The 26864-nt window shown below is 44.4% G+C and overlaps 1 protein-coding gene across 19 annotated transcripts in view; it reads left to right on the top strand.

The window, feature by feature from the left end:
- LOC118374939 (epithelial discoidin domain-containing receptor 1-like) overlaps nucleotides 1-26864 on the top strand; it is a 115077-nt gene that overhangs the window by 28638 nt on the left and 59575 nt on the right. For 18 of the 19 annotated variants that reach the window (XR_008090507.1, XR_008090502.1, XR_008090506.1 and 15 more), the window contains exons 3-13: nucleotides 1970-2072; nucleotides 4637-4712; nucleotides 4990-5142; nucleotides 5381-5528; nucleotides 7393-7495; nucleotides 8239-8425; nucleotides 20068-20317; nucleotides 20528-20665; nucleotides 22877-22930; nucleotides 23758-23924; nucleotides 24125-24326. Coding sequence is in view for 7 of the 19 variants with exons in the window: in XM_052494489.1 (XP_052350449.1) it covers nucleotides 1970-2072; nucleotides 4637-4712; nucleotides 4990-5142; nucleotides 5381-5528; nucleotides 7393-7495; nucleotides 8239-8425; nucleotides 20068-20317; nucleotides 20528-20665; nucleotides 22877-22930; nucleotides 23758-23924; nucleotides 24125-24326 (1581 nt within the window). In the remaining 12 variants the exon portion in view is untranslated. The remainder of the gene's footprint in view (nucleotides 1-1969; nucleotides 2073-4636; nucleotides 4713-4989; nucleotides 5143-5380; nucleotides 5529-7392; nucleotides 7496-8238; nucleotides 8426-20067; nucleotides 20318-20527; nucleotides 20666-22876; nucleotides 22931-23757; nucleotides 23925-24124; nucleotides 24327-26864) is intronic. The other variant, XM_052494490.1, reaches the window with a different exon arrangement.

Below are 26864 nucleotides of genomic sequence, written 5' to 3'. Positions count from 1 at the left end.
GTACAATGTGTATGATAGTACAATGTATAATAGTAGAATGTATATGATAGTACAATTTATATGATAGTACAATGTATATGATAGTACAATGTGTATGATTGTACAATGTGTATGATAGTACAATGTATAATAGTAGAATGTGTTTGATAGTAGAATATGTATGATAGAACAATGTGTATGATAGTACAATGTATATGATAGTACAATGAATATGATAGTACAATGTATAATAGTAGAATGTGTTTGATAGTAGAATGTGTATGATAGTACAATGTGTATGATAGTAGAATGTGTATGACAGTAAAATGTATGATAGTCGAATGTGTATGATAGTACAATGCATGATAGTAGAGAATGTATGATAGTAAATGTATATGATAGTACAATGTGTATGATAGTACAATGTATGATAGTTGAATGTATATGATAGTACAATGTTTATGATAGTACAATGTATAATAGTAGAATGTGTTTGATAGTAGAATATGTATGATAGAACAATTTATATGATAGTACAATGTATATGATAGTACAATGTGTATGATTGTACAATGTGTATGATAGTACAATGTATAATAGTAGAATGTGTTTGATAGTAGAATGTGTATGATAGTACAATGTATATGATAGTACAATGTATATGATAGTACAATGTATAATAGTAGAATGTGTTTGATAGTAGAATGTGTATGATAGTACAATGTGTATGATAGTAGAATATGTATGATAGAACAATGTGTATGATAGTAGAATGTGTATGATAGTACAATGTTTATGATAGTACAATGTTTATGATAGTAGAATGTATATGATAGTACAATGTGTACGATAGTAGAATGTATGATAGTACAATATGTATGATAGTAGAATGTATATGATAGTACAATGTATGATAGTACAATATGTATGATAGTAGAATGTGTATGATAGTACAATGTGTATGATAGTAGAATGTGTATGATAGTAGAATGTGTATGAGTGTAGAATGTGTATGAGTGTAGAATGTGTATGATAGTAGAATGTGTATGATAGTAGAATGTGTATGAGAGTAGAATGTGTATGATAGTAGAATGTATACGATAGTAGAATGTGTATGATAGTACAATGTATGATAGTAAAATATGTAGAATATGTATGATAGTACAATGTATGATAGTAAAATATGTAGAATATGTATGATAGTACAATGTGTATGAGTGTAGAATGTGTATGAGTGTAGAATGGGTATGAGTGTAGAATGTGTATGAGTGTAGAATGTGTATGAGTGTAGAATGTGTACGAGTGTAGAATGTGTATGAGTGTAGAATGTGTATGAGTGCAAAATGTGTATGATAGTACAATGTGTATGATAGTACAGTGTGTATGATAGTAGAATGTGTATGATAGTAGAATGTGTAGAATATGTATGATAGTACAATGTATGATAGTAAAATATGTATGATATGTATGAGTGTAGAATGTGTATGAGTGTAGAATGTGTATGAGTGTAGAATGGGTATGAGTGTAGAATGTGTATGAGTGTAGAATGTGTATGAGTGTAGAATGTGTATGAGTGTAGAATGTGTATGATAGTAGAATGTGTATGATGCAAAATGTGTATGATAGTAGAATGTGTATGATAGTACAATGTGTATGGTGGTAGAATGTGTATGATAGTAGAATATGTATGATAGTCAATGTGTATGATAGTAGAATATGTATGATAGTACAATGTGTATGATAGTAGAATGTGTATGATAGTAGAATGTGTATGATAGTAGAATGTGTATGATAGTATAATGTTCTATTCTATCCTCTACTCTCTGTTTGACAGGCATGATGAATTATGTTACGTAGTCTCTTTCTCATTCTTGTCCCCCCCTCTCTCTGTCTGTGTCTCCCTTTCTCTCTCACACACACAAACACTAACACACACACACACGGTCCCATGTACACACACATACACGCACACACACACACATCCATGCAGCTCAGTGTCGTTATGCCCTGGGGATGGAGGATGGCACCATCCCTGACTCTGACATCACGGCTTCAAGCGCCTGGTCAGACTCTACTGAGGCCAAACACGGCAGGTATGTATTTCGGTGTGTGTGCGTGCCTGCCTGCCTGCACTGCATGTGTTGTGTGTATTATTGCATACCTTCCAAAGGGAAGAAGCCCAGCAGCTGGCCTGTATAGCTCTGTGCCAGCTGTTATTGTAGCTTATCTCTGTTTCTGGTTTCCATGATTCTAATACTCTGTGACCTTTGACATATTTGGGTCCTTTGTACCTCAATGCTTGACTGTGAAAAGTGCAAATAGAGTATTCAAAGTGTGTGTGTGTGTGTGTGTGTGTGTGTGTGTGTGTGTGTGTGTGTGTGTGTGTGTGTGTGTGTGTAATTACATTATCTCTAGTCATGTCTGGTTCTGGGTCTGTATCTCTCTGCCGTTGACTATGTCTGCCATCTGTTGTCACCATGTTTAAATCACACAGGAGAAGACTATTAGATTACAACACAAGACTGTGGCCAGCGTGTCTCTGTATAGCACATTAGGTCATGACATTACATGACCAGCCTGTTAGACACGGCAGATTCACGTGGCCTATGACTCGATATCCACTCTGTGTGTGTGTGTGTGTGTGTGTGTGTGTGTGTGTGTGTGTGTGTGTGTGTGTGTGTGTGTGTGTGTGTGTGTGTGTGTGTGTGTGTGTGTGTGTGTGTGTGTGTGTGTGTGTGTGTGTGTGTGTGCGCGCGCGCGTCTTGTGTGTTTCCATGTCTCTCTTAGCCTGCCATGTCTGGGCTGCGTTTGCTGGCTGATTGTCAGTCCATGTGGAGGTGATCAGTCCCAATCCCTTAAAGAGACACCAGAGACAGACAGACAGACAGAGAGAGAGAGATGGGGAAGAGAGTGATATAAAGACAGAAGGATGGGGGAAAAGAGAGAGGTTGGGGAATAGAGAGAGAAATAGAGAGGGTGATGGGGAGAGATTGGGGAGGAGAAAGAGAAGAGTGAGAGGGAGGGAGGGGAGAGATACATAGTATGAAGGATGGGAGGAGAGAGAGAGGTGGAGGGGAGAGATGGATAGTAATGAAGGATGGGAGGAGAGAGAGAGGTGGAGGGGAGAGATGGATAATATGAAGGATGGGAGAAGAGCGAGAGGGGAGAGATAGATAATATGAAGGATGGGAGAAGAGCGAGAGGGAGAGATAGATAATATGAAGGATGGGAGGAGAGAGAGGGAGGGGAGAGATAGATAGTATGAAGGATGGGAGGAGAGAGAGAGCGAGAGGGAGGGGAGAGATAGATAATATGAAGGATGGGAGGAGAGAGAGAGGGAGGGGAGAGATAGATAGTATGAAGGATGGGAGGAGAGAGAGAGCGAGAGGGAGGGGAGGGAGATAGTATGAAGGATGGGAGGAGCGAGAGGGAGTGGAGAGATAGATAGTATGAAGGATGGGAGGAGAGAGAGCGAGAGGGAGTGGAGAGATAGATAGATATTATGAAGGAATGGAGGAGAGAGAGAAGAGAGCGAGAATGGAGGGAAAGGGCAAGATAGGGGGGGTGATTGAGGAGAGAGAGGAGAGAGAAGTAGGGAAAATGGGCGTGCCACTGTGATGGAGGGAGGAGGGGAGATAGAAAGAGGGATGGAAGGGATGGAACGAGGGAAGGAGGAAGCCTGGTGTGTGATCTTAGGGAGGTGCTCATTGATATTGTCCCAAAGCAGCTGGATGACAGCATGTTAGATGGAGAGAGGGAGGAAGGGAATTTAGAGAGAGAAGGATGAAGGGATAGAGTACTTGGCTGGTCTCAGAGTGAGAGAGAAAGAGAGAGAGGGAATAGAGTGATGAAGGGAAGAGAAGGGGAAGAAGGGAATGGGATAGAAAGATGGGGGGAATAGAGGACTTGGACAGTTTTTCTCATTTTGCACGGCAGTGATCTGTCATATTAATAATTTTGTCTGATGCAGGATGCAGAGGCCTGGTTTGTCTCTCTCTCTCCCTTCATCCATTCATCCCTCCCTCTATCTCCCCCTTCCCTCCCTCCATCAGTGTCAATGATCTAGTGTTCTGAATGGTAGATTGTGGTGTGCGTGGTCTCGGTTGACATCAGTGGGATCACCATCAAATGTAGTAAAACTTTATTAGCATTCGATTCAACAATGTTGACAGGAAGAAATGTGTCTTGGTGTTAGGGCTGGTCTTTATATGGTCCAAGTTTGGTTTGCTTCATGTGGTCCAGTTCTCAGTGTGAATTGATCCTAATGCCAGCGACTAAGTCGTTGTACTGTGGTCTGTTTGTGGTGATGGATATTGTGGTCTCTGTAAGAAGTATTTGTGGTTGGGATAGTTTGAATGATAAAGTTATATTCTATCCAGAATGATCTCATTATGGAATCCATAAATTCATAATTCAACAACCCCCCCTCTCTGTCTCTGTCTCTGTCTCTGTTTATGTCTCTCTCTCTTTCTCTCTCGCTCTCTCTCTCGCTCTCCCGTTCTCTCTCTCTCTCCTTCTGTCTCTCTCTCTCTCTCTCTCTCCTTCTGTCTCTCTCTCTCCTTCTGTCTCTCTGTCTCGGTCTCTCTGTCTCTGTCTCTCTGTGTCTGTCTCTCTGTGTCTGTCTCTCTGTGTCTGTCTCTGTCTCTTTGTCTCCCAGGTTGAGTAAAGGAGAGGGGGATGGTGCGTGGTGTCCTGCAGGAGCAGTGTTCCCCAGTGCTTCAGAGTACCTCCAGGTCAGACAGAGTACACAGGCCTACTCCATGGGCTACAACCACACACTGTATGTGAAGGATTCTCTGTTTCCATTGGCTAGAGGTGCAATCATCCTACCAATGCTCACATTTCATTGGGTTAGAGTTTGTGTTTTATTTCATCAAGGTAGAAGTTTCCTAGCTTCCCAAGTTTCCCTGTGTTGGAGGTAGAGGGTTAGGATGGTCTTGAGGGTCAGAGCACTACATTACAACTGACCTTGGATCAGTGACTAGAGATGTCTTGTTCTCTGTCTTCCAGGTGGACCTGCACTCGCTGCACTTCCTGGCTCTGGTGGGTACCCAGGGTCGCCATGCCGACGGGCACGGCCGGGAGTTTGCCCGCAGCTACCGACTCCGTTACTCCCGAGACGGACGCACCTGGATCACCTGGAAGGACCGCTGGGGGCAGGAGGTAAAGACAAGTGTGTGTGTGTGTTTTATCTATCTAATGTATCTCTCTCCCCTTGGCTCTACTTCTCTGACATCATTTCTGTCTTATGCTAAACTTTTATTCAGCCACCCACTCACGGCATACTTGAATCTCACTAGTTTTCGTTTTCACATCTAATTGCTTAATTATGCTATTCATGGTTATTCAATGGGTCTCCATGCTACTCTTGACTGTCGTTCTCCCCCCCCTCATCCACCAGGTGGTGTCTGGGAATGAGAACACCTATGATGTAGTCCTGAAGGACCTGGGTCCACCCATTGTTGCCCGCCATGTCCGCTTCTACCCCCTAGCAGACCGGGTCATGAGCGTCTGTCTACGAGTTGAGCTCTATGGCTGTCTGTGGAACGGTGAGTCACAGTCTGTGTGTGCATATGTGTGTGTGTGTGTGTGTGTGTGTGTGTGTGTGTGTAGGTCTGTCTGTGTCTGTTTGATAGTTGGGAAACGTGTGTGGATGGGTTCTGCATGTGTGTGGGTCTAGAGCAGATGAATTAATACACTCTTAGAAAAAAAGGATCTGGATAGAACCAAAAAGGGTTATATTGCTTGCTTCATATACGGCACTATATACTGTAGAACCCTTTTGTAGGGTTCTTTGATAAGAACCCCAGGGGTTCTTCTTCACTGAACCAAAATTGGTTCCACATAGAAGCCTTGAATTCCATATAGGGTTCTATATAGAACCTTTAGGGAGGCCATATATGAAGCAAGCATAGAACACTTTTTGGATATATCCAGAACCATTTTTTCTAAGAGTGTAAAGTGGATACAGACAGACATTGAAAAGAAGGCCTTTGGAAGATCACAGCAAAGAGGACATCACACGGTCTACTCATATCTCTGCTGTCTGCACTACAAGACACTTAGGGGGATGGCCAACGACTTCACCATCCCTAGATTTATTTGCTGTGTGTGTGTGTGCATGTGTGTGCGTGTGTGTGCGTGTGTGTGCATGCTTTTGTGTGTGTCGCCTTGAATTTACAGCCTGTTTGCTATATTTGGTAAATGTGTGTAATAAGGCTGATTATGTGTCTTCAAGCACGTATTTCTGCAGAGATGGAGTTCACTCACCATGACGTTTAATTTACTGTCTGGTTTGGCCTGAGATGAAACCATCTAGTTTTACCACAGATAAGAGACACTCCAGCACAGAGGATGATAGATGGTATGTTCCGTGCTCACAGAGCACCAGTGAATTACACTGTGTTTATAGGTGGGTCACGTCTCCTCTCTCCTCTCTGTCCTCCTCCCTTCACACAATGGCTGGCTGACTGGCTGTAAATCAAGCCTAGTGCTGAGCCTTAATGCCTGGGGCCACTGCATCTGGATGCATCCCAAATGGCACTAGCTATTCCTTGAACAGGGCTCTGGTAAAAGGTAGTGCACTGTATAGGGAATAGGGTGTCATTTAAGACTCAACCTCTGTGTGTCTCTCTGGGGATAGACTGACTATCTTCCTGGAATTATTGTCTGTTAGAGAGGTTTCTGTCTCTGGAACCACTAACACTATAACATGCAGATTCACAGAAATGGAAGACACATTTCCCGGCACACATTCCTGTTCCATCATCACGTTTTACATTGTGGCGGGGAACGGGTATGCTATGTGGTTTGTTTATTGTGCAAGACCCCAATGGGACTGAGCCCATGTCCCCCACACACACTGACACACATGTACAGACACGCACACACGTACGCACACACAAACTCTGCGCCTCTGTAAAAGCTGTGTTTATTATGGATGTGTGTGCTGAAGGTGAAGGTAGTGACAGTGAGTGACTTCAGACCTGTGTTAGGAGAACATGCTGATTAGCCATACAGGCTGACTGGGGGGAGAGAGGGTCTAATGTTTCACTGGAGAGATGTCTGCTCTGCCTGTGTGTTTCTCATCTCCTGAACACAGGCTTAACCAACGTATGTAGTTCATGTGTAGCTGACCAGGCGATGGTAAAGATGATGTATGTTGTATCTTATTAAAGTGTATATTATTAATGTAGTCTCTCTATATACCTCCCCCTTCTCTCTCCCCCTCAATCTCTCTCTCTCCCCCTCTTTGTTTCTCACTCTCTCTCCCTCTCCCCCCTCCCCTCTCTCCCCCTCTGTCTCTATTTTTCTTTCTCTCTCTCTCTCTTTCTTTCTTTTTCACCCTCTCCCTCTCTCTTTCTTTCTCTCTCTCTTTCTTTGTCCCTCTCCCTCTATCTGTCTATCTCTCAGATGGCCTGTTGATGTACACAGCTCCAGTGGGTCATGTGATGCACCTGTCTGGCTCACCTGTGTACCTCAACGATTCCACCTACGATGGCAGCGTAGAGTCAGGGTAAGCATCATTCTCCTCTCTCAGCTCTGTGGGTATTGGCTGGCTACTTGAGATTGGTCTTCGTCCTCCATTGGCTTTAGTAGGGTCCCACACAAATGCAACTTTTCCCAGGTTGTCACTGTAAAAGAGAATGTGTTCTCAGCCAACCTACCTGGTAAAATATGATGAATATATTAAGGACTCCTGGACTCATCCCATCTGTTAGTAGTTAACAGGGCCTTAGTGAGCCGCAGTCAGCCAAATGGCTTTAGTCTGTCATACACACACGAAACAACTCCTCTACCCAATGTTTATTTTCTCTGTCCACTTAATCGAATAAGAATGAAATGATCTGGAGTAAGGATCTTTCTTTGCTGAGGGAGTTGTACTCTGTTTCCAGACTGTATTGTCCAGGGATGGAGGGAAAGTAGGGAGGTTATATTCACATATGCCTTTTTAATGGGGCACAACTGTTTTCATAGCGGATGAGCTAACGGTTTTGATGCAACCCAGACCTATATACAGCAGATGTGTGTGTGTGTGTGTGTGTGTGTGTGTGTGTGTGTGTGTGTGTGTGTGTGTGTGTGTGTGTGTGTGTGTGTGTGTGTGTGTGTGTGTGTGTGTGTGTGTGTGTGTGTGTGTGTGAAAGGGTGTGTGAATGTCTCTGTGTCACATGTACAATGTATGACTGTGTATGCCTTGGCATGTGTACAGTATATGTATAACTGTGTAATAATGTGTGTGTACTGTATGTATGTGTTTAGGGTTCAGTTCGGAGGCCTGGGCCAGCTGTTTGACGGTGTGTTAGGAGGGAATGACTTCACAGAGACCAAGGAGCTGAGGGTGTGGCCGGGGTATGACTACCTGGGCTGGAGCAGAGAGGCTCTCGGGCAGGGCAGCGTTGACATCGAGTTCCACTTCGAAAAGACACGCAGCTTTCACACCATGCAGGTAAGAGGATGTGTGTGTGTGAGCAGAGGGAGGGAGGCTGTGTGTGTGAGGGGAGGGAAGCTGTGTGTGTGAGGGGAGGGAGGGAGGGTGTGTGTGTGAGGGGAGGGAGGGAGGGTGTGTGTGTGAGGGGAGGGAGGGAGGGTGTGTGTGTGAGAGGAGGGAGGGAGGCTGTGTGTGTGAGGGGAGGGAGGGAGGGAGGGAGGGTGTGTGAGGAGAGGGAGGGAGGGTGTGTGTGAGGAGAGGGAGGGAGGCTGTGTGTGGGGAGAGGAGGGAGGCTGTGTGTGTGAGGGGAGGGAGGGTGCTGTGTGTGTGAGGGGAGGGAGGGAGGCTGTGTGTGTGGGGGAGGGAGGGAGGGTGTGTGTGTGAGGAGAGGGAGGGAGGGAGGGTGTGTGTGTGAGGAGAGGGAGGGAGGGAGGGTATGTGTGTGAGGAGAGGGATGGAGGGTATGTGTGTGAGGGGAGGGATGGAGGGTGTGTGTGAGGGGAGTGTGTGTGAGGGGAGGGAGGGTGTGTGTGTGAGGGGAGGGAGGGTATGTGTGTGAGGAGAGGGAGGGAGGGTATGTGTGTGAGGGGAGGGATGGAGGGTGTGTGTGAGGGGAGTGTGTGTGAGGGGAGGGAGGGTGTGTGTGTGAGGGGAGGGAGGGGTGTGTGTGAGGGGAGGGAGGGAGGCTGTGTGTGTGAGGGGAGGGAGGGAGGGTGTGTGTGTGAGGAGAGGGAGGGTATGTGTGTGAGGAGAGGGAGGGAGGGTATGTGTGTGAGGGGAGGGATGGAGGGTGTGTGAGGGGAGGGATGGAGGGTGTGTGAGGGGGAGTGTGTGTGAGGGGAGGGATGGAGGGTGTGTGTGAGGGGAGGGAGGGAGGGTATGTGTGTGAGGGGAGGGATGGAGGGTGTGTGTGAGGGGAGGGAGGGAGGGTATGTGTGTGAGGGGAGGGATGGAGGGTGTGTGTGAGGAGAGGGAGGGAGGGTATGTGTGTGAGGGGAGGGAGGGAGGGTATATGTGTGAGGGGAGGGATGGAGGGTGTGTGTGAGGGGAGTGTGTGTGAGGGGAGGGAGGGTGTGTGTGTGAGGGGAGGGAGGGAGAATGTGTGTGTGTGTCCCTTATGCCTATGTGTGTTTCTGTCTTTAAATCCAAAAACCCCTCCTAAAATCCTTGGCTCACACAGTCCAATACATCTCTATTAAACCTTCAAGTGATCCATTATACAATAATGTTGCACAACATTACACAACACATAATAACTATTGTCACATCACTTTATCTCTCTTTATCATCTTGTGACTAGCCAGTAGCACATTGTCTTTAATTACCCTCTCAGTCCCACCATCATATTAGCTTTTCGTTTTCCTGTTGTATAACATTGTTTGTCTGTTGTCTGGTCTCTGGGGGCCATTAGGTTGTATCCCTGGCTGAATGTGTGGTTTGATGTTTTCTTTATGGTGAAATGTTGTGTTGTTATGTTGGAAGATTTTGGATGTGAAGCAACCCAGTTTAATGTCATGTTGTTTTCTCTTTGGGAATGGAGTCAGTCTAGAATGTTGGTTAGGCCTGGGATTGGAGATTTGCCCACAATAAAAACACATATTATTAAATACAATAAAAGTTTAATGAAATTGTATTTAAAACCACACCACACTTTAAAACAATAAAATGAATGAGATAAAAGAAAACAAGCAGGAAGAATTAAAGAAATTAGTAAAGAAACAGTATTGACCAGTTTGACTTTCCAGTCTAGATACAAACGATGAGTGATCTGTTTTGAACTTTTCAGAGTTACTCATTAGTTCCTGCATGCTCTGCCATTAACGATGGGAATTATTTAACTATCCCAGTGTTTTCCCAGTCCTCTCGGAATGCTGCACCTAAGCTATCTAAAGCTTTCTATCGCTATCGCTGTTTTTCCTGCTTTTTTCCAATGTGTTATCTCAGAAAACATACACCTGAAGAGAATAGCACACAGTTCACATAAATAACTGCAGGAACCTGAACCTGACATGTCTGTGTTCCCTAAAGGGAGATATGTTCTCTAACCTGGTTCTAGGACGCTCTCGCAGGAGAGGAATGTGTTACGTTACCTAGATCTCTCCCTCCCTCTCTATCTATCTATCTTTATATATACACTACCGTTCAAAAGTTTGGGGTCACTTAGAAATGTCCTTGTTTTTTAAAGAAAAGCTGATTTATTGTCCATTAAATAACATCAAATTGATCAGAAATACAGTGTAGAGACTGTTAATGTTGTAAACAACTATTGTAGCTGGAAACGGCAGATTTGTAATGGAGTATCTACATAGGCTTACAGAGACCCATTATCAGCAACCACCATTCCTGTGTTCCAATGGCACGTTGTGTTAGTTAATCCAAGTTTATCACTTTAAAAGGCTTGATCATGAGAAAACCCTTTTGAAATTATGTTGGCACAGCTGAAAACTGTAGTGCTGATTAAAACCTCTTGAAGCTAGGGGGCACTATTTTTATTTTTGGAAAAATAACGTTCCCAAAGTAAATGGCCTATTTCTCAGGACCAGATGCTAGAATATGCATAGAATTGACATATTAGGATAGAAAACACTTTAAAGTTTCCAAAACTGTCAAAATGGTGTCTGTGAGTTAAAAAAGAACAGATATTGCAGGCTAAAACCTGAGGAAAATCCAATCAGGAAGTGCCCCTGTTTTTGAAACCTCTCTGTTTCTTATGCATCCCTATTGCCCATTTAAAGGGATATCAACCAGATTCCTTTTTCTATGGCTTCCCTACGGTGTCAACAGCCTTTAGACATAGTTTCAGGCTTTTATTTTGAAGAATGAGCGTGGACGACCACATTGCGTAAGTGGATAGTTGGGGGCTCTCAGAGTGAGTTGTGCGCAAAAGAGAAAGGCGGCCATTGTTACTCTTGGTCGTAGTGAAAAGCCAACTGTCCCGGTTGATATATTATCGAATAGATATTTGAAAAACACCCTGAGGATTGATTATAAAAAACGTTTGACATGTTTCTGTGGACATTATGGATATAATTTGGAATTCTTGTCTGTTGTCGTGACCGCTTTTTCCAGGGGATTCCTGGGCATAACGCACCAAACTAACGGAGGTATTTGGATATAAAAAAGATCTTCGTGGAACAAAAGGAACATTTGTTGTCTAACTGGGAGTCTCGTGAGTGAAAACATCCGAAGATCATCAAAGTTAAACGATTAATTTGATTGCTTTTCTGATTTTCGTGACCAAGTTACCTGATGCTAAGTGTACTTATTGTTTTGTCGAGCGATCGATAAACTTACACAAACGCTTCTATTGCTTTCGCTGTAAAGCATAATTTCAAAATCTGAGACGACGGGTGGATTAACAAAAGGCTAAGCTGTGTTTTGCAATATTGCACTTGTGATTTCATTAATATTTTCTAGTAATATTATTTGACTGTGGCGCTATGCTATTCAGCGTTGCTGATGACAATTATCCCGAATCCGGGATGGGTGGTTAAAGAAGCAATAAAACTGGCTTTCTTTAGAATAGTTGAGAGTAGTTGAGTATTATCTAGTACTGTACTGTACTGTATTATCTAGTACTGTACTGTATTATATGGTACTGTACCGTATTATCTAGTACTGTACTGTATTATATAGTACTGTACTGTATTATCTAGTACTGTACTTTATTATCTAGTACTGTACCGTATTATCTAGTACTGTACTGTACTGTATTTTATTTATTTTATTTTATTTAACCTTTATTTGACCAGGAAGGGCTCATTGAGATTAAAATCTATTTTTCAAGAGCGCCCTGGCCAAGATAGGCAGCACCAAGTCATTACAAAAAAATTAGACAGACAAACAACATGAAAAACTACAAGTAATCTAGTAAAAACCATTGAATTCACAAGAGTATAAAACAGCAAATTAAAAACATTGACAGGTCAGGGAATCAGCCTCAAAATCCTTCATCAAGAACATCATCATTGATTTAAAAACACCAATCGGGACAAGTTCTTCCAGTTTAAAATAATTTTGTAATGTGTTCCAAGACGATGGCTCAGAGTACATACCAAATTCAGTTCGGACATTTGGAACAGTTAGCAGGATAACGTCCAGCGAACGAAGAAAGTACCCATCACATTTCTGAACAATAAAAATGCCCAAATAAAAAGGTAGTAAACCCAAAATGGCTTTGTAAATAAAAGTATACCAGTGACTGAGCCTACGAGTGACTAGAGAAGGCCAGCCAACCCTGGTATACAAAGTCCAGTGGTGCGTAAGGGTTTTGCAGTGTAAAATAAATCTCAAAGTGCCATGGTAAAGAGTGTCAATTGATCTCAAACACTGAGCGGAAGCATTCATATATAAAATATCCCCATATTTATATGAGGTTACAACCTCAATCTCCTTGCCCTGACAGGTAGTAATAGGTGAAAGGTTCAGAGGTCTATTTCTTGCATTAGAAAACACCATTAGTATATTTTGTCAGTATTGAGGATAAGCTTCAATTGAACAAAAAAAGCACTTTGCATGTTCTGGAAAGCTTTTGTAAGAGATGAGGCACAACAGTAAATAACAGTATCATCAGCATAAAAATGAAGTTGTGCATTTTGGACATTTTTCTTTAAATCATTTATATAAATAGTGAATAAGAGAGGACCAAGTACAGAGCCTTGGAGCACACCATTCAAGACAGACAATTTAACAGACATAAGCCCATCAAATTGAGTGCACTGGGTTCTATCAGAGGGATAGTTAGCAAACCATGCAACTGCATGCTCCGAAAGACCTACACTCGACAATCTCTGCCTTAGTATAGCATGATCAACTGTATCAAAAGCCTTCGAGAGATCAATAAAAAGTGAGACACAGTGCTGTTGTTTGTCAATGGCTTCAGTGATATCATTTAAAACCTTCATGGCTGCTGCAATTGTGCTATGCTTCTTCCCGAAGCCCGATTGGTACATTGATAAAATAGAGTTAGCAAATAAAAACTATTTTAGCTGTTCACTTACAAGGGTATTTTCACCAGGGGTGACAGCTTTGAGATTGGCCTATAATTAAAATAAAATTTAAAAAATACAAATATATATATATATATATATATATAAATAAAAAGAGTTTGATCTCCCCCTTTTAAAAGTGGTAGGACAAATGCTGATCTCCAGATCTTTGGAATTTCATTACATTCCAGGGTTAGATTGAACAGAGATATAAGTGGTTCAGCTATGAAATCAGCTGCCAGATTTAAAAAGCAGGACCTGCAGGCTTTCTCTGATCTAAGGATTTCAGGGCTTTATGTACCACCTGCACTGAGAATGGCAAAAAGCTCAAAGTTTGACCAGCTCTCACTGCTTCATCCACACAGGGTTGTACAGAGACAGCAGACACTGAATCAAACAGCCTACCAGATGATACAAAGTGCTCATTGAAACAATTCAGCATTTCAGTTTTGTCATATACAGCAACAGAGTCCTTCAAAACACATGACGGTAATTCATTAACATTACTGTTACCAGACATAGACTTAATAGCCTTCCAAAACTTTCTAGGGTCATTCAGGTTATCAGTGGTAACAGACATAAAATATTCAGACTTGTCCTTCCTGAGAAGAAAAGAACACTTGTTTCGTAACTGCCTAAAAATAAGCCAATCAGCATTAGAACATGATTTCCTTGCTTTAGCCCAGGCTAGATTACGGTCATGAATAATACTATCTTATATTATCTTGTACTGTACTGTCCTCTGGAGGAGAACATGTGAGTGAGGAGGTGGAGGGGAGGGTTCCATGTGGTAAGGGCTATAGGTCTAGCTCTAACTCACTGAGTGTATGGCTGCTTCATGGAAGGGCTACAGGGGGCTTAGTAGTTACACTCTCACTGTTAATGTACAAGTCAGAGACTATAATGAGGTAGTAATTAACCACAAACTCCCTTCAGCTGTGATCCATATCCATTGATGATCACTGTTTATGTACAGTCGTGGCCAAAAGTTGAGAATGACAGAAATATTAATTTCCACAAAGTTTGCTGCTTCAGTGTCTTTAGATATTTTTGTCAGATGTTACTATGGAATAGTGAAGTATAATTACAAGTATTTCACATGTGTCAAAGGCTTTTATTGACAATTACATGAAGTTGATGCATAGAGTCAATATTTGCAGTGTTGACCTTTCTTTTTCAAGACCTCTGCAATCCGCCCTGGCATGCTGTCAATTAACTTCTGGGCCACATCCTGACTGATGGCAGCCCATTCTTGCATAATCAATGCTTGGAGTTTGTCAGAATTTGTGGTGTTTTGTTTGTCCACCCACCTCTTGAGGATTGACCACAAGTTCTCATTGAGATTAAGGTCTGGGGAGTTTCCTGGCCATGGACCCAAAATTTCAATGTTTTGTTCCCTGAGCCACTTAGTTTTCACTTTTGTCTTACGGCAAGGTGCTCCATCATGCTGGAAAAGGCATTGTTCATCACCAAACTGTTCCTGGATGGTTGGGAGAAGTTACTCTCGGAGGATGTGTTGGTACCATTCTTTATTCATGGCTGTGTTCTCAGCCACTCCCTTGGCTGAGAGGCAACCCCACACATGAATGGTCTCAGGATGCTTTACTGTTGGCATGACACAGGACTAATGGTAGCTCTCACCTTGTCTTCTCCAGACAAGCTTTTTTCTGGATGCCCCAAACAATCGGAAAAGGGATTCATCAGAGAAAATGACTTTACCCCAGTCCTCAGCAGTCCAATCCCTGTACCTTTTGCAGAATATCAGTCTGTCCCTGGTGTTTTTCCTGGAGAGAAGTGGCTTCTTTGCTGCTTTTCTTGACACCAGGCCATCCTCCAAAAGTCTTCGCCTCACTGTGCGTGCAGATGCACTCACACCTGCCTGCTGCCATTCCTGAGCAAGCTCTGTACTGGTGGTGCCCCGATCCCGCAGCTGAATCAACTTTAGGAGACGGTCCTGGAGCTTGCTGGACTTTCTAGGGCGCCCTGAAGCCTTCTTCACAACAATTGAACCGCTCTCCTTGAAGTTCTTGATGATCTGATAAATGGCTGATTTCGGTGCAATCTTACTGGCAGTAATATCCTTGCCTGTGAAGCACTTTTGTGCAAAGCAATGACAACGGCACATGTTTGTTTAGATGACAGAGGAAGAACAATGACTCCAAGCACCACCCTCCTTTTGAAGCTTCCAGTCTGTTATTCAAACTCAATCAGCATGACAGAGTGATCTCCAGCCTTGTCCTCGTCAACACTCACACCTGTGTTAAAGAGAGAATCACTGACATAATGTCAGCTGGTCCTTTGTGGCAGGACTGAAATGCAGTGGAAATGTTTTTTGGGGATTTAGTTCATTTGCATGGCAAAGAGGGACTTTGCAATTAATTGCAATTCATCTGATCACTCTTCATAACATTCTGGAGTATATGCAAATTGCCATCATGCAAACTGAGGCAGCAGACTTTGTGAAAATGTATATTTGTGTCATTCTCAAAACTTTTGGCCACGACTGTAGTTTGAGAAACAGACGCCTCACAAGTCCTCAACTGGCAGCTTCATTAAATAGTACCCACAAAACACCAGTCTTAATGTCAACAGTGAAGAGGCAACTCTGGGATTCTGGCCTTCTGGGAAGAGTTGCAAAGAAAAATCCATATCTCAGACTGGCCAATAAAAAGAAAAGTTTAAGATGGGCAAAAGAACAGACGCTGGACAGAGGAACTCTGCCTAGAAGGCCAGCATCCCGAACTCGCCTCTTCTCTGTTGACGTTGAGACTGGTGTTTTGTGGGTACTATTTAATGAAGCTGCCAGTTGAGGACTTGTGAGGCGTCTGTTTCTCAAACTAGATACTCTAATGTACTTGTCCTCAACAAATTGCTCAGTTGTTCACCGGGGCCTCCCACAACAATTTCATACTTATTTAATTTATTTCAGAAACAAATGCAACACCCAATGCCCTTGTGTGAAAAATGAATTGCCCCGGTTGTGCCAACTTTAGCTGCAATGACTCCAACCAAACGCTTCCTGTAGTTGTTGATGTGTCTCTCACGTCGCTGTGGAGCAATTTTGTCCCACCTTCCATGCAGAACTGCTTTAATTCAGTGACATTTGTGGGTTTTCAATCACGAACTGCTCATTTCGAGTCCCGCCACAACATCTCAATCAGGGTTAGGTCTGTGCTTTGACTAGGACATTCCAGAACTTCAAATGTGTTGCTTTTTAACCATGTAGACTTGATTGTGTGTTTTTGATCATTGTTTTGCTGCGTGAACCAGCTGCTCTTCAGCTTCAGCTCACAGACGGATGGCCTGACATTCTCCTGTAGAATTCTCTGATACTGAGCAGAATTCATGGTTCCTTCTATTAAGGCAAGTTGTACAGGTCCTGAGGCAGCAAAGCATCCCCAAACCATCACACTAAGCTATAAATAACAAGAACATAATGTATGTTTTCTAGCCAGGCTTGTGCAGGACAGATTACCCAGCAGGCTTTGCTTTGTTGACTTATTAGGCCCATTCCATATTACAATCAGTATAGTAATATAACATGTTAACCTCAGTGTTCTACGAGTATGCATGAAGGCATGTGTGTGTGTGTGTGTGTGTGTGTGTGTGTGTGTGCGTGCGTTAGGCGTGTGTGTATTTGTATTACACAGATCCACATGTGGTTTTAGTTAGAGGTTGGCCCTACAGCAAGTATCAGGTTAATGACTAACCTGTCAGTAGAGTCTTTATACCAGCCCTTCCTTCCCCATTAGAGGAAACATTTCTCCCTCTAGATCCCTATCTCCTTCACCTTTTCATTTACATTTACATTGAAGTCATTTAGCAGACGCTCTTATCCAGAGCGACTTACAAATTGGTGCATACACCTTATGACATCCAGTGGAACAGCCACTTTACAATAGTGCATCTAAATCTTTTTAGGGGGGGTGAGAAGGATTACTTACCCTATCCTAGGTATTCCTTGAAGAGGTGGGGTTTCAGTTGTCTCCGGAAGGTGGTGATTGACTCCGCTGTCCTGGCGTCGTGAGGGAGTTTGTTCCACCATTGGGGGGCCAGAGCAGCGAACAGTTTTGACTGGGCTGAGCGGGAACTGTACTTCCTCAGTGGTAGGGAGGCGAGCAGGCCAGAGGTGGATGAACGCAGTGCCCTTGTTCTTTTCTTTCTCCCCAGATGCCCTATCACTCTCCCTCTTCCCCTTCTTTACCTCTCTGTATTCCCCCCTCTCTCTCTTTCTTTCTTCCTGGCTATTCAATTCCCTCTTTCCCCCTAGACCCCCTATCTACCTCACCCTCTATCTACCTCACCCTCTATCTACCTCACCCTCTATCCTTTCTATTCCCTCTTTCCTCCTAGACCCCCTATCTACCTCACCCCCTATCTATCTTACCCTCTATCCTTTCTATTCCCTCTTTCCTCCTAGACCCCCTATCTACCTCACCCTCTATCCTTTCTATTCCCTCTTTCCCCCTAGACCCCCTATCTACCTTACCCTCTATCTACCTCACCCCCATCTACCTTACCCTCTATCCTTTCTATTCCCTTTCCCCCTAGACCCCCTATCTACCTCACCCCCTATCTACCTCATCCTCTATCTACCTCACCCCTATCTCTACCTCACCCCCCTCTTTCCCCCTAGACCCCCTATCTACCCTCTATCTACCTCACCCCCATCTACCCCTTTCTTCTATCCTTTCTATTCCTCCCCTAGACCCCCTACCTTATCTACCTTACCCTTTCCCCCTATCTACCTCACCCCCATCTACCTTACCCTCTATCCTTTCTATTCCCTTTCCCCTAGACCCCTATCTACCTCACCCCCTCACCCCCTCTATCTACCTCATCCTCTATCTACCTTACCCTATATCCTTTCTATTCCCTCTTTCCCCCTAGACCCCCTATCTACCTCACCCTCTATCCTTTCTATTTCTCTTTATTCCCTCTCTTCCTGCCCCCCTCCATCCATCTTTATCCTCTCTCCAGGTGACTCTCGCTCTCTTGGCCCCCTCTAAATCCTATTTTTTTTTTAGGTCTAGCTTGTGTGCGTGTGCTTGCTCTCTCTCTCTCTCTCTCTCTCTCTCTCTCTCTCTCTCTCTCTCTCTCTCTCTCTCTCTCTCTCTCTCTCTCTCTCTCTCTCTCTCTCTCTTGCTGTCCCGCTGGTGGGCTGTAAAATGTATTTTCTCGAATCAATCAACCTCTCCTTTTCCCCCTCTCTTATTCTCCCCCTCTTCTCTTTCCTTTCTCTTCTTGTTGTTCTCTCTTTTTCTTCTCATACTTTCACTAATCACTTTCCACTTTCACTCATTTGCATTTATAGCCGGCTCACAACAATGTTGCCAAAACAATCAAGAGTCAACAGGATTTAAATCCTGTTTTTAATGTCATGTTTTAATTGAATGCCCCCACCCCTCCCGTCCAATTTAAAAAGTTAGTTTGCACATTGACTGTTTCTTTATGCAGAGTTGTTATTTTCCACCTAATACCTCAGTGTATGTGATGTTCCTATTATAAGGAGGTAGTACATGGTCATAACAAGGCTAACGATGCATTATAACTGCAGGGTTTTAATGGTCATCATTTTAAAAAAAATCAAGATCAGGTGGGCCTTTGCTCTTCAGCAAACAAAGGATAGGAGGGGTGCTCAACATCAATGAGAATGGCTTACCAAGACGAACCTCTACTTCGAGGTAAAGGTCTAGTTCGAGGTAAAAAGAAGGGAGCATAGTTAAACCATGGACTATGCTATTGCACTCCACTGCATGGAAGCCAACCATGGCTCACCTTTCTCCCTGCTCTTTATAGCCTTAGAACGGGTTCACATTTCACCAAGATGAGGTGACATCATACATCAACTCAAAGAAAGAGAGGCATTCTGGCAGCATCAGATTTTTTTTCACTGTCCTCCTTTCTATAATGTTGTCGTCTTGGTTTTTTGGGTCTCTGTGTCTCCGGATTCGCAGATACCCAAATCACTTATGTATATTTTGACATGGCCTTTTGACTAATGAGACACACTATTTGTCTTATTATTAGTATTATTTTGTGCTATCATTTGTCATTTACCTTGAAATAAATTATCATTAAAAAAACAATTAAGTATATTGTTGTGTCTCAATGGGCCGGCCACTAGGCTATAAATAGGAGGTCAGGTCAGTCTGAGGAAGATGTCAGCTTGACGTTGAAACGTCAGTCACCTGTTTTCACCCTGTTCAATGGATTAAAGTGAGCTCTAAAGTGAGCTCTAAAGTGTGCTCTAAAGTGTGCTCTAAAGTGTGCTCTAAAGTGAGCTCTAAAGTGTGCTCTAAAGTGTGCTCTAAAGTGTGCTCTAAAGTGAGCTCTAAAGTGAGCTCTAAAGTGTGCTCTAAAGTGTGCTCTAAAGTGTGCTCTAAAGTGTGCTCTAAAGTGAGCTCTAAAGTGTGCTCTAAAGTGTGCTCTAAAGTGTGCTCTAAAGTGAGCTCTAAAGTGAGCTCTAAAGTGTGCTCTAAAGTGTGCTCTAAAGTGAGCTCTAAAGTGTGCTCTAAAGTGAGCTCTAAAGTGTGCTCCAACTCCTTTCTGCCTTGAATTAGTCCGTTTGGAAGTTGTTCTTGATAAGCCCTTCTCATTGTTAAATGTTCATTATCTTATTAACTCTTTATCCCCTTCCTCCCCTCCCTCTCCCCCCCCTCCCTCATCCAGGTCCACAGTAATAACCACCACACCCAGGGTGTGAGGGTCTTCAGTAAGGTAGAGTGTCAGTTTAAACCTGGCCTCTTACTCCCCTGGTCCTCGCCCCCCCTCTCCCTGGCTGTACCTCTAGAGGACCTGAAGGACCCCTCCTCACGCCCCATCTCCCTGCCCCTGGGGGGTCGCCCCGCCCAGATCTTACGCTGCCAGTTTGCCTTTGCAGACCGATGGATGCTCATCTCTGAGATCTCCTTCTACTCCGGTACGTTCAGGGTATTGCTCTCTTTCACTGCCTTTCATTCTCACTCCTCTTCTCTCCTTTTCTCATTATCTCTGTCATTTTAACGTCATCTCTCCTTTTCTCTCTGATTCTCAGTGTCTCTCCCCTTCTACTCTGTGGGATTCATGGTTATCTCTGATCGTGTTAGGAAGTTGATCATCCTATTCTTGTTTATTCCCATCTCTTTCTCAGAGCCGTACGGGGAGGGTGTCGACCCCATGGACACGGGCTCTGCTCTTCCTGCTCCTCCGGTCTCCTCTGCTACTCCTCCTGTCTTCCCCTCCTCCATCAGCCCCGCCCTCAACCACAACTTCACTAGCATTCCCTCAGGTGAGTCACCTCTCCTTCACCACTTGTACCTCTCTCTCATCCCCCTGTTCGTCTCATCCCCCTCTCTTCCATTCATCCCCCTTTTGTCCCACGCTCTTCTCATCCCTTTCCCCTTTTCACACCTTTCCCATTTTCACCCCCCCTCCATTCCTAATCATCTCTCCTTTCCCCTCTCACCTCCTCCCTCTTGCCCCTTAACCCACCAGTTGTGATGAGTGTGGGCATGCAGTGTTCTAAGTCGTGTGTTTAAAGCATTTCCAGAAACATGCAATGACAAAAAATACAGGGTATAAGAAGTAACCACACCAGTACTGGATATCAATGTAGAAAGGAGCCATGTGTGATCCGCCTCCTCCTCTGTCCATCAAGGCTGTGTTAAAGCCCCTGGCCTCAGTCCAACCTCACACAACAGCCGTCTACACTGCAGTTTTGTCTGGCAACATGGTCGTCTACACTGCAGTTTTGTCTGGCAACATGGTCGTCTACACTGCAGTTTTGTCTGGCAACATGGTCGTCTACACTGCAGCGTTGTCTGGCAACATCGTCGTCTACACTGCAGCTTTGTCTAGCAACATGGTCGTCTACACTGCAGCTTTGTCTGGCAACGTGGTCCTTCTGTAGCACAGTTGGTAGAGCATGGCGCTTGTAACGCCAGGGTAGTGGGTTCGATTCCCGGGACCACCCATACGTAGAATGTATGCACACATGACTAAGTCGCTTTGGATAAAAGCGTCTGCTAAATGGCATATATTATTATTATTATTATTATAACATGGTCGTCTACACTGCAGCTTTGTCTGGCAACATGGTCGTCTACACTGCAGCTTTGTCTGGCAACATGGTCGTCTACACTGCAGCTTTGTCTGGCAACATGGTCGTCTACACTGCAGCTTTGTCTGGCAACATGGTCGTCTACACTGCAGCTTTGTCTGGCAACATGGTCGTCTACACTGCAGTTTTGTCTGGCAACATGGTCGTCTACACTGCAGCTTTGTCTGGCAACATGGTCGTCTACACTGCAGCTTTGTCTGGCAACATGGTCGTCTACACTGCAGCTTTGTCTGGCAACATGGTCGTCTACACTGCAGCTTTGTCTGGCAACATGGTCGTCTACACTGCAGCTTTGTCTGGCAACATGGTCGTCTACACTGCAGCTTTGTCTGGCAACATGGTCGTCTACACTGCAGCTTTGTCTGGCATCATGGTCGTCTACACTGCAGCTTTGTCTGGCAACATGGTCGTCTACACTGCAGCTTTGTCTGGCAACATGGTCGTCTACACTGCAGCTTTGTCTGGCAACATGGTCGTCTACACTGCAGCTTTGTCTGGCAACATGGTCGTCTACACTGCAGCTTTGTCTGGCAACATGGTCGTCTACACTGCAGCTTTGTCTGGCAACATGGTCGTCTACACTGCAGCTTTGTCTGGCAACATGGTCGTCTACACTGCAGCTTTGTCTGGCAACATGGTCGTCTACACTGCAGCTTTGTCTGGCAACATGGTCGTCTACACTGCAGCTTTGTCTGGCAACATGGTCGTCTACACTGCAGCGTTGTCTGGCAACATGGTCGTCTACACTGCAGCGTTGTCTGGCAACATGGTCGTCTACACTGCAGCTTTGTCTGGCAACATGGTCGTCTACACTGCAGCTTTGTCTGGCAACATGGTCGTCTACACTGCAGCTTTGTCTGGCAACATGGTCGTCTACACTGCAGCGTTGTCTGGCAACATGGTCGTCTACACTGCAGCTTTGTCTGGCAACATGGTCGTCTACACTGCAGCTTTGTCTGGCAACATGGTCGTCTACACTGCAGCTTTGTCTGGCAACATGGTTGTCTACACTGCAGCTTTGTCTGGCAACATGGTCGTCTACACTGCAGTTTTGTCTGGCAACATGGTTGTCTACACTGCAGCTTTGTCTGGCAACATGGTTGTCTACACTGCAGCGTTGTCTGGCAACATGGTTGTCTACACTGCAGCCTTGTCTGGCAACATGGTCGTCTCCACTGCATCGTTGTCTGGCAACATGGTTGTCTACACTGCAGCCTTGTCTGGCAACATGGTCATCTACAGAATAATACATCTTTATTTTCCACGTGGAGTTGGACATCTCATATGCTACAAATTATCACGCACTCATGCTTTTCAGTACCTTGAGAGAAACTCTCTTCTCCTCTGTATGATCACTCCTTCCATCCCTCATTCCTCTAGAACCCCCCACCACCAACCCCATGATGGACAGCACGGGTAACAGCACACTGTCAGGTGAGAGAGAGAGAGAGGGGGGGGGGTGGAAAGAGGGAAAGGACATTTCCCCTGATAACTGGTCTGTTTAACACAGCTTAGAGCTGTCCTGAGACCATGAGGGGTTCAGAAGGAAAGAAAATAGGGAGGGAGGAAGGGCAGGAGGGAAGGATTATGGGAGGTGGAGTTAATGTTTTGACTCTGGGCTAAAGAGTGTAACACACTAACACAGCATGTTGCTTTGTGGTACCTCATCATATTCACATACAACAACACCACTGCTTCCTTCTTGTGATCTCCCTAACTGCATGTTGATGGAACCAACGGAACCACTGTGGAACTAAGGAACATCAGACAATTACAGGCCTTTTTATTTAAGAGGGTGGCAGTGTGTAGTGCTATGTCTGTCTTAACGGCTGGCGAGAATGAGACTTTACACTGTTTTGCATGTTTGAGCTGAACTCATAAACTGTGTGCATTCTATTTCCTATATAATCAGAGCTGCTGCTCTCATGCAAGGTCATCTGGAACAGAAAACACAGCTAAAACATTCTGTCCCCAAGACCAGCCCTGAGGCTTTCACAGACCTCCCCGGCATGAGCACACATACTGTACACACACAAAACATGAACACACACACCAGACAGTCAGTGAGCTTGATGAAAGTATTTGGGTGTGGCAGACAGATGCAGTTCCCTCTCTGACTATACAGACTGTGCTAATACACAGACTGTAAAGCACATTAACACTTACACATTTACTGATGAAATACTCACTCTCTCACGTACCACATATACTGTCGCAAACACACACACACATACACTTCATTACGTTTATGTTCTTCTCAGGGGCCGACTTCGATGCCATGACCCCGAGGGCGGGCCTTCCTGTCGCCAAGGACGACAGCAGTAACACAGCCATCCTGATTGGCTGCCTGGTGGGCATCATCCTGCTGCTATTAGCTGTGATCGCTGTCATTCTGTGGAGGCAATACTGGAAGAAGATACTGGGCAAGGTGAAGGAGGAAGGCTTTCAGCATGACTTTCAAAATGGCTACCACTATCTGTCTCACGTATCTTCACATTCTTACTTAATGTGCGTGTTGGCTCAAATTAGTTTGTCCAGTAGCGTGTGTGTGTGTGTGTGTGTGTGTGTGTATGCATGCGCTGGCTTGCGTTGTGTGTGTTTTGCTAACCCTCTCCTTGTCCTCTCCAGGCCCAGGGCAGTCTGTCCAGTGACGAGTTGCGTGTCCATCTATCCGTCCCCTCGGACAACGTGGTGATCAACAACACACACAGCTACTCCAGCCGCTACCAGCGTATACAGACATTCCCTGCCGACAGGGACAGGGAGCGCTGTGACGGAGAGGGAGAGTACCAGGAGCCCAGCGCACTGCTCCGACCACGAGACAGCAACGGTAAGACATGGTCGCAGTTAGACCGCAAACACACAGAGAGTGTCAGTTTGACTGAGAGATCGAGATACATAGACAGACAGACAGACAGACAGACAGACAGAGAGACAGACAGACAGACAGCACACACACAAAGGAGAAGGAGATGTGGTACAGTACAGTAAACACACAAAGGAGATGTGGTACAGTACAGTAAACACACAACGGAGAAGGAGATGTGGTACAGAACAGTAAACACACAACGGAGAAGGAGATGTGGTACAGAACAGTAACACACAAAGGAGAAGGAGATGTGGTACAGAACAGTAGACACACAAAGGAGAAGGAGATGTGGTACAGAACAGTAGACACACAAAAAGGAGAAGGAGATGTGGTACAGAACAGTAAACACACAAAGGAGAAGGAGATGTGGTACAGAACAGTACACACACAAAGGAGAAGGAGATGTGGTACAGTAACACACACACAAAGGAGAAGGAGATGTGGTACAGTAACACACACAAAGGAGAAGGAGATGTGGTACAGTAACACACACACAAAGGAGAAGGAGATGTGGTACAGAACAGTAGACACACAAAGGAGAAGGAGATGTGGTACAGTACAGTAACACACACAAAGGAGAAGGAGATGTGGTACAGTACAGTAACACACACAAAGGAGAAGGAGATGTGGTACAGAACAGTAAGCACACGAAGGAGATGTGGTACAGAACAGTAAACACACACAAAGGAGAAGGAGATGTGGTACAGAACAGTAACACACACAAAGGAGATGTGGTACAGAACAGTAAACACACAAAGGAGAAGGAGATGTGGTACAGAACAGTAGACACACAAAGGAGAAGGAGATGTGGTACAGTAACACACACACAAAGGAGAAGGAGATGTGGTACAGTAACACACACACAAAGGAGAAGGAGATGTGGTACAGTAACACACACACAAAGGAGAAGGAGATGTGGTACAGAACAGTAAGCACACGAAGGAGATGTGGTACAGAACAGTAGACACACAAAGGAGATGTGGTACAGAACAGTAGACACACAAAGGAGAAGGAGATGTGGTACAGTACAGTAAACACACAAAGGAGAAGGAGATGTGGTACAGTACAGTAGACACACAAAGGAGAAGGAGATATGGTACAGTACAGTAACACACAAAGGAGAAGGAGATGTGGTACAGTACAGTAACACACACAAAGGAGAAGGAGATGTGGTACAGAACAGTAACACACACAAAGGAGAAGGAGATGTGGTACAGAACAGTAACACACACAAAGGAGAAGGAGATGTGGTACAGTAACACACACACAAAGGAGAAGGAGATGTGGTACAGTACAGTAACACACACAAAGGAGAAGGAGATGTGGTACAGAACAGTAGACACACAAAGGAGAAGGAGATGTGGTACAGTACAGTAACACACACAAAGGAGAAGGAGATGTGGTACAGAACAGTAGACACACAAAGGAGAAGGAGATGTGGTACAGTAACACACACACAAAGGAGAAGGAGATGTGGTACAGTACAGTAACACACACAAAGGAGAAGGAGATGTGGTACAGAACAGTAAACACACAAAGGAGAAGGAGATGTGGTACAGAACAGTAAACACACAAAGGAGAAGGAGATGTGGTACAGAACAGTAAACACACAAAGGAGAAGGAGATGTGGTACAGAACAGTAAACACACAAAGGAGAAGGAGATGTGGTACAGTACAGTAAACACACAAAGGAGAAGGAGATGTGGTACAGAACAGTAAACACACAAAGGAGAAGGAGATGTGGTACAGTACAGTAGACACACAAAGGAGAAGGAGATGTGGTACAGTACAGTAAACACAAAGGAGAAGGAGATGTGGTACAGAACAGTAAACACACAAAGGAGAAGGAGATGTGGTACAGTACAGTAAACACACAAAGGAGAAGGAGATGTGGTACAGAACAGTAAACACACAAAGGAGAAGGAGATGTGGTACAGAACAGTAAACACACAAAGGAGAAGGAGATGTGGTACAGTACAGTAACACACACAAAGGAGAAGGAGATGTGGTACAGAACAGTAACACACACAAAGGAGAAGGAGATGTGGTACAGAACAGTAAACACACAAAGGAGAAGGAGATGTGGTACAGAACAGTAGACACACAAAGGAGAAGGAGATGTGGTACAGAACAGTAAACACACAAAGGAGAAGGAGATGTGGTACAGAACAGTAGACACACAAAGGAGAAGGAGATGTGGTACAGAACAGTAAACACACAAAGGAGAAGGAGATGTGGTACAGAACAGTAAACACACAAAGGAGAAGGAGATGTGGTACAGAACAGTAGACACACAAAGGAGAAGGAGATGTGGTACAGAACAGTAAACACACAAAGGAGAAGGAGATGTGGTACAGAACAGTAGACACACAAAGGAGAAGGAGATGTGGTACAGAACAGTAGACACACAAAGGAGAAGGAGATGTGGTACAGAACAGTAAGCACACAAAGGAGAAGGAGATGTGGTACAGAACAGTAAACACACAAAGGAGAAGGAGA

The sequence above is a fragment of the Oncorhynchus keta genome, chromosome 34, assembly GCF_023373465.1.
Source record: "Oncorhynchus keta strain PuntledgeMale-10-30-2019 chromosome 34, Oket_V2, whole genome shotgun sequence".
Classification (NCBI taxonomy): Eukaryota; Metazoa; Chordata; class Actinopteri; order Salmoniformes; family Salmonidae; genus Oncorhynchus; species Oncorhynchus keta.
This window is presented reverse-complemented; position numbering and strand designations above follow the sequence as displayed.